At 39.7% G+C, this 8,672-nt stretch overlaps 1 protein-coding gene across 1 annotated transcript; it reads right to left on the bottom strand.

The window, feature by feature from the left end:
- Positions 1–212: 212 nt before the first annotated feature.
- Positions 213–7,496, bottom strand: LOC129350413 (uncharacterized). The gene is made up of 4 exons (XM_055016890.1): positions 7,405–7,496; positions 2,136–2,519; positions 1,702–1,914; positions 213–756 (listed from the first exon to the last, which is right to left on the bottom strand). Exons 1-4 carry the CDS (start codon positions 7,494–7,496, stop codon positions 522–524), a joined length of 924 nt encoding a protein of 307 aa, XP_054872865.1. The 3' UTR covers positions 213–521.
- Positions 7,497–8,672: the final 1,176 nt, after the last annotated feature.

Genomic DNA, 8,672 nt, shown 5'->3' with positions numbered 1-8,672 from the left:
AAAAATCTGATTTTGAATATTAACACTTGTCATGAAAAACACCTTACTACAAAAATCATTCCATATTGAGAAACAAAAACAAAATTATGGTCAAAAGTAAATAATAATAATAATTATGATGATGATGATGATTCTGGTCTCCCAACAGGCATTTCGATGGAAACCACAAGCTCGTGAGGTGGCATCTAGTCATGCACGGCTGTGTTGATGGCTTCAGTCGGACTATTATATACCTGCGGTGCTCATCTAATAACAGGGCCTCAAGTGTGTTATCATTATTTTTAGAGGGTGTTGAGAACTTTGGTTTGCCTGCAAGGGTCAGATGTGATTATGGCATGGAAAATATACTTGTTGCACGTTTTATGTTGGAAAGAAGGGGACTGAACAGTGTTATTACAGGTGTTTCAGTTCATAATCAGAGAATTGAAAGACTATGGGCAGAACTCAATAGAGTTGTTTGCAGACACTTCAACATTTTTAACTTCATGGAAGAACAAGGTATTCTTGATTCATTGAATGAACTACATCTTTTTTGTCTGCATTATGTTTATTTGGCAAGAATTCAGCAGGCAGGGAATCACCACGTCCTCTACAACTCTCTTGTTGCTCCCTTCTGGTGACAGACGAATGGCGACAAGATCATCCAGCTGGTCAGCAGTCAGCGTGCTTGGCTCATAGCAGAACAGGGGGCGAAAGCTGTCTGGATGTTTTTGGATTTTCTCCAGAACCCCTAGAGTTCTCAGTCCTTCACGGAATCTGTAAAAACAACAAACAAAAAACAATTGTATTTGTTGAATTCATTCAGAATTTTTGACATTGTCAATTTGTTACAGGAACAAACTTTATGGCAGTAAATGGCACCAGTTCGATCCTTTCCAGGAATATCTGCAACTAAATCAAGGTTTAAAAAGCGTATTTTGTAGGGTATATATAGAAATGACCCAAAGTAGTTATTTTTAGATTACACCTACATAATATGAAAATGTATTTCTAACAGTAACTGTAAAATTAAGCTTAATCTGCAATTTTAAAAACTAAAAACCTGATTTACTTACAGTTACATACTTTGTATGCGGTAGCTCGAGCTGCACTGCAAGGTTAGCATATTACAGCTTTCAAAGATTTTTGTTAAGTAAACTATAAGAGAAAATATAATCACAGAGACATACACAGCAAATAATGACTCAAATGAAAACTACATTGCTCAGTAATTTGCCTCAATGTGTGTAAAATACACTGAGCCGGTGGCTCAACTTACCCCAGAGCTACCATTATGACTTTATTAGCTAAAATGGTGGACTTTTATGCTAGGTTTCTGACCTCATGATGTAGCTCATAGACACCACAATTGATGTATAAAACAAATTTAAAATGAATTTTTTTGGTCTAAACACAATTCTAATGAAATATATGATAGACTAAATTCACTTTCAAGAGTGAAAAATGTTTTTTTTAAATAAATGTCTAACCCCTTTACCCATGTGCTTCTTACCTTCACAGACTCTATGAAATGATGCCCAGCTCCTAAATATTTGGTCACATGATCAATTTTTATTACCGTTTCCTAACAACAGGGGGTTGCTTAACTTACTCTTTGGCTCAACTTACCCCAGTCTCCCCTATAGGGCTATCATTCTACTTACAATATAAACTCTAAGTGTGTTTTTTCTCTTTATTGATACAAAGAGAGAAAGGGTTTACCTGTCGTCTTCTGGAATACACTCACCAAATCCACCCCTGATGTGTTGTATGACAGTCTGGTGGTCCCAGACCTTCTGGAACTCAAAGGCACTGAGGATATGTCCATGTTTGTGCAGCCAAACTTTTGTGTCTTGTTGGCACACAATTCCCCATGACGGATTTGGGAGTAGTATTACATCTTTGTTGAAATCGTCATGCTGATGTGCACGGACTCTGAAATAATAACAAAAGAACAGACTGCGCGTAAACAGACGGTGAGGGTCACGCTGCCATAGCTGAAACAATTCAGAGACAATGGCAGCAGATCGGCAGGTTAACGGTTTAAAACTCAGTTAACGAGCTTCGTCATCGATCAGAAATAATAATAATAATAAAAAAAAACAGAATATGCATCAATAGTTAGAATGGTAACGCAGTGTAAACATCCATCTTACCTTCTTCTCCGTGTGCTCGATGTCCATGTGCTGAAGCTCTGCTGAGCTTGATAACGCGGCACGGAGGTCCGTAAAGGGCCAACAGACGGCTGCGGCGCGCCGATGCGGCCGCGAGATGGGAACAGTGTAGTGAGTTGACTCTCCACTGTGTTGGTCCCTGAGGCAGCGTGAGACTGTTGCCCGCCTGTTGTTGCATTAGACAATGTTCGAATTGTCTCCGACGTTGCTAAAATGTTGCTAAGTAACGCTGCAGCTTCTGTTAGACCACCCGAGCGCTCCAACGACGCTCCACTTCCTCTTACGGGCCACCTTCCGGTTACACTGAAATGCCTTCCGTTTACACTGAAATGCCTTCCGTTTACACTGAAATGCCTTCCGTTTACACTGAAATGCCTTCCGGTTACACTGAAATCTCAGTAGTGTGTGTGAGAGCGTTTCAGTAGTGTGTGTGAGAGCGTTTCAGTAGTGTGTATGAGAGCGTTTCAGTAGTGTGTATGAGAGCGTTTCAGTAGTGTGTATGAGAGCGTTTCAGTAGTGTGTATGAGAGCGTTTCAGTAGTGTGTATGAGAGCACAACGTTTCAGTAGTGTATGTGAGAGCGTTTCAGTAGTGTGTATGAGAGCGTTTCAGTAGTGTGTGTGAGAGCATTTCAGTAGTGTATGTGAGAGCATTTCAGTAGTGTGTATGAGAGCGTTTCAGTAGTGTGTGTGAGAGCATTTCAGTAGTGTATGTGAGAGCATTTCAGTAGTGTGTGTGAGAGCGTTTCACTAGTGTGTATGAGAGCGTTTCACTAGTGTGTATGAGAGCGTTTCAGTAGTGTGTATGAGAGCGTTTCAGTAGTGTGTGTGAGAGCGTTTCAGTTGTGTGTATGAGAGCGTTTCAGTTGTGTGTATGAGAGCACAACATTTCAGTAGTGTGTGTGAGAGCGTTTCAGTTGTAAGTGTGAGAGCATTTCAGTTGTAAGTGTGTGAGGTTTTTACTATAATGTGTGAATATGTTTAGTTTCATATGTGTGTGTGAATGGTAATCCTGAATAATGTCCCTGATGGCCCCTCATAGGCATGCCTCATAAATATCTGAAAAAACATGTAGCACGTTTTCATAGTGGGTGAGGTAGGGTATTTTAATGCAAAATGCCTGTTCCCTTAATTTGACATCACTGTGTGAATTCGGTGTTTAGGATATAAGAGGTCATTAAATGACATTAAAAATTGCTCGTAGTAATGAGATGACACAGTTCTTGGTGGAGGTTTCAGGCGGATCTCTGCAGCCATAATTGATTTGATAGTATTATTCTCAAGTATTTTTGAGACACAGTGACCATCAGCTTCACAGCAGCAGACACACTAATAAGGAGTTTAATGTTCACGTAAAGTAGACTACATATATATTGTCAGCCTTAAGAAAAATAATTTCAACAAGTTGTTGATATAAAACATGATTGATAGATGGAAAGACAGAAAGATAATGCCATGAATGTTTTTTACTGATCAGTTAACATCATACAATTTGCAGTAAAGAGAAGAAAATTTAACTAAAATCAATATTTAGATCAATCATTCTTTGACTTTAAAGCCAGTTCCTATAGGAACACTTGCATACAGGTTTTGAAGCTACTTGGGGGTATGTTGTTCTAAGCATCTCAGAAAACAGTTCTTCTCTGGATTGAATCTCAGTTGTTTCTGTAATCTCTAATTGAAAAGATGATGTTGAGATAAGGGCTTTGTTGCAGGACTCCTGCTTCTTTTAGAGGCTAAAGATAGCTTTTGATCAAACGCCTCCCTGATGGTATTTTTGATGGACAAGAATCGAAGAATCTAAACTGTCTATAACTTGCAAAAATCCCAGCTGTGAATTCTATTTGAAATATTGGTCCACATGCACAAAAAATAACTACTTATCATTCACTGTGTTCAGTAGGGTGGTTTTAAAATGAGAACTAAATAATAACCCAGATCCTCTACTGTCCACAAACTGACATACAAGCAAAAAAAAAAAAAAAAAAAACATTTTATATTCATTACCATCCCTCATGGCTTAAAGCAATCTTGTAGCTTCTGTTTCGTTCTGGGAAAGAATGCTAAATTGAACTTAAATAAGAGAAAAAGAGAATGAAAGGTGAGAGATGAATAGTGTGAAAAAACAGACAGGAAGGTAGCTTTATTTTTTTTTCAGTTGAATTCAATTTTATTTATGTAGCACCAATTACAGTCAAATTGTCTCGAGACGCTTTACAGAACCCATATGCCTGACCCCCAGAGCAAGCCAAAAGGCGACAGTGGCAAGGAAAACACCCTTTTAACAGGGAAAAAACCTCGAGCAGAACCCGGCTCTAATGTGGGGGGACCCATCTGCCTGCTGGCCGGGCGGGTTGAGAGGGACAGAAGAGGTAGAGGGGTAGAGATAGAGGGGTAGAGGTAGAGATAGAGGGATACAGATAGAGGGGTAGAGATAGAGAGGTAGAGGTGCTTCATTATCTCATGACGAGCTAACAGAACAATCAGTGCTAAAACCTGAGCAGCTGCAGATTATTGGACAAGAACTTTTAGAGTCAGATAGACAATTTTCTCTTTTAGGGGCAGGAGGCAAAATTTATAGATATTACCTGTCCTGACTTCATTATGCATTCATTGCTCTCTCTTCTTAATCCTCCGTGCTCTCTTTCTCTTGCAGTCTTCCCATATTTGTTATTTAATAACGGAGATAAAGATCCTACTTACAAGCTGAAAATGGCAGCACCGTCTGGTTCAGATATTCTGTATAATTTATCTTTATCGATGGGCAGTCCGGTCCCAAAAAATGTATATAAGTAAAGTTTATTCTCAATTCTGAGGGAAATGCATTTTCATCAGGATTGACTCTGTCTGTAGGGTGTCCCAAATAGATTTCTAATCAACATACTTTGCCATTTATTGCATTGCTTTCCAGCTGTTACTGTTTTCCAGCCCATCAGTCAACTTAGATGAGGTGAATATTCTGACACTGATAACCCAAAAAATAGAAGAGAAGGTTCATACAGGTTGAGAAAGGCTCCTATTTCAATAGAAATGTGCTATTTTCCTAAGCCTGACCAAAAAAATTTGGTGCCTAATCCAAACAAAACAGTGAAAATGAAAGTACATAGTGAATGAAAGTTAAGCTGTCAGAATAGTGTCACCACCACTCTTCTAACCTGCTTATTTGGACTTTGTGGCTCTTAGAAAATGGGAACATTTGCTCCTATTTTATAATGTTGTCTTACTGAGAGAACACACTTTTCTTTCAAAACACACTTGAGGATGCAGTTTAGTTCTTTATAAATGTCATTTTTTAGGAGACAGGGTTAAGTTGGGATATTGGTCATAAGTATCATTAACAAGAGCCCATAATGCTGTTGTAGTGTTTTACACAAAATAGGATAGCACTGTAAAAGTTGCTGTTTATTGTTATAAAGCTGCTAAAAGCACTTGTTATCTGTAATTCTTTATGTACTCACCTTGGCTGCTCAGTGTTACCACTTGTCCCTTGTTGCACTTAAAGCCGACGCACAAACCAAGACAAAGTCCTCCAAAACTATCGTAATGGTTCATGTATTTGTCTAAATTGAAGGCTCTTGCAATGCCAGAAAATATTTTGTTTGCATTAGAAGCTGGTTAACACAGCAAATTCAGCTCCTCTATTGATCCAAAATAGAGTGAAGTAGAAAATAGTGAGGCTGCTGTTCTAAAAGTCTAAGTGTGGACATTTGAGAAACTAAAATCTAAACAGCAAAGGCTTTTACAGATTTCATTTCAGTTTCATCCCTTGCCAGAATGCATGTTTTGTAGCACGCTGACTGTAGAGCCTGTCACAGTTTGGCCCTCTTCATAAACAGAACCATAATATCACAGCTCAGCACAGTTATCATAGACACAGTGGCAATGCCACTCATCATGGTGCAACTAAAGTGTGTAATACCAAGCCAGTGGAAAGGGAGCCAATCTCATGTGGCTCCCTGCTGACACAGATAGTACTCTCTCAAGAGACTCCTAGTAGTGTAGACACTGCCAGTAGAACTGTGCGTGGGTGAGCATGTGGTTAAAATCCCAGTCTGCAGGAATATGTTGTTTGGCCCCAGGGTGAACAGGTGCATCAGTGACTTTCCAGTGGGTGTTGTGTGTCTGCTATTTGTACCCCTCTCAGTGCAAATGTGCATGTTGGAGGTCGGGCAGAAGAGGGTTTTAGAAAGGAGGGGACAGTGTTTAGGGCGAGAGTCAGACAAAATAGAGCCTTTAAAGAGAGAGAGGTGGGGAGGCAAAGACAAATTGTTGGTGATACAAAGTCAGTTGGAGCAGCACCAGGTAGCAAACTCTGAAAAGCCAAAGCTGGAAACTGGCTGAGCTGTTGTGTCACGCCTCAGTGGGAGAGAGAGAGCTTTTTCATGAGGCTCAAATCAGCTGAGCCACTTTGATGAACTAGGGGGACTTTAGCTGTGGGTAATGATTTGGATCCAGTGTGGATGATGAAGCGGTTTCTCTGCTGAAGCATACGCCTGGCAGCTTTATCAGGAACAAAGCACTGGTTTTGGGTTTTGACACAAGGGTATCTGTCAAAGTGTTTTCTGAGCTGGATGTCACGGTGCCACAGGCTAAACAGCTGCCTACAGGATGCATGCATGTTTGTGTGTACATGTGCTGAATGAGTGAACAGTTACACCAACTTTACAACTTTTTTTTTGACTCAAGTCGCCTTCTCTGTGTTGACCTAAATCCTCGAGTAAAACTGACACGCAAATCAGAATATGCAAGATGAGCATTGATGATCTTCTAGGGTGTCATTTAGATGTTGCTGCTGCTGATAACAACTCTGCGTTTCAGTAAGGGGTTCTTGGTACAGATTTTTGTGTTGCAGAAAAAACCCAAATGTGTTGTAAATCCAGATGAATTTCAAACAGCATTAGTATCACCCTACATGACCGAACCATGTTGACCTGCATTTTCACTACAGCCTGTGATGGTGTCCTCCTCTTAGCTGTGTCCTCTTTGGCTTATGTTACTTATGTTATTACTTTTGAGGCTTCTACCTGAGTCTGTATGTTTTGGAGATTAGTTTCACTCCTGTATTCCTGTTTGTACTTTCAAATATCAGCCTTATTTCACTGTTTACTGATAGCTTTCAGCCAGACTACATCTGTGCTGAGTGTTATTGTGAAGAAATCATAGGATATGCAACATTTAATCACAAAATTAGCAGAGCTTCATTACCGGCTGAGGTCAGCAACATGACCATGCCTTCAGTGTGAAATCTCTCACATCGTGCTGGTGTGGTTGGACTGCTCGCGGCTTCTCAGTGCAGCGAACTCTGGAAGAACCCTCTTAACCCTCTGTAGCACATCACCATACATATCTCACATCTGTCTGCCAAATCCCAGCTGCAGAATATGCAACATTAAAATGTGATTTATTAGAAATATTTTGATGCTGACATGCACTCTTTGATCATACACCAATTTGACTGTAATTACGCCAACATTCTGCCCTTAGAGGAGAAAAAGCATTGAAAGCTACATTAGATAGAGGGCTGCTGTGTAGGTGGGTGGAGAGGGGGAATCATTTTCAGAGTACAACCCTCTAATCAGTATTTAACTTCAAACATTTGCTTGTGTGGCTAATTGAGGATGACAGATGAAGAGAAGCTAGCTGGCTTGCCGAGTGTAATTGGAGGCTAATTCTCTGTGATTTGTCTCATCTCAATGGGACAGATCAGTGGTCTGGGGAGGGGAGATAATCAGGTGAACAAATCACTGTAGTCTGTTTTTCAACTCTTGTTGAACTGCTGGACCAGATAAGCCAAGCTGATTACAGATGAGAGCAGCACAACACAACTGCATGCTGCAACATTTTTTTTAGATCAAAAGCCAGTGGAAAGGATGCTGTTGTTTGAGTGAAGAGTACAAGCCTATGTGTACTCTTACAGTGTGTTAACCTGGTTACACTAATACTGCTTGGCATCCGTTTTGTGTTGTGGTTCCTTGGTGCATTACGAATTTTGAAAGGATAAATACTTCATGAGGACCTACAATTCCTAAGGCTCTTTAAATATTTGCATTTTAGTAATAGGTAGAGAGCAAACAGCTGGGAAATTACAGAGCTTCAAAGGAGCTGTGCTAATCTTTTATTTTCATGCTCAATAGCTCAGTGACACGTATTTACAACTTGTCAAATAATCAAACAGTCTAGCGGGAAGGCACATATTTATCTGTAAAGGCCAACACACATTTTTCTCTTTTTCTGTGTCTGTTCACATTCAGCCACATTTATTTTTCATGTTATTGTTCTGCTGTATTTTTTCTCCCGGTGACGACTGGAAGAGCCAGTCTTGTGCCAAATCATCAGACCAAAGTAAGAGTTGTGAGTTTGTTTGCTTTTTTTTTTAATTTCCTGTACAGTGCTGTGAAAAAGAATTTGCTGATGTTTTCTATTTTTGCATATTAAATGTTCCAGATCATCAAATTAGTATTTATATTTATTTAATATTAGACAGATAATCGATAAAACACCAACATGCAGTTTTTAAATTA

Source organism: Amphiprion ocellaris, chromosome 13 (genome assembly GCF_022539595.1).
Source record: "Amphiprion ocellaris isolate individual 3 ecotype Okinawa chromosome 13, ASM2253959v1, whole genome shotgun sequence".
Classification (NCBI taxonomy): domain Eukaryota; kingdom Metazoa; phylum Chordata; class Actinopteri; family Pomacentridae; genus Amphiprion; species Amphiprion ocellaris.
This window is presented reverse-complemented; position numbering and strand designations above follow the sequence as displayed.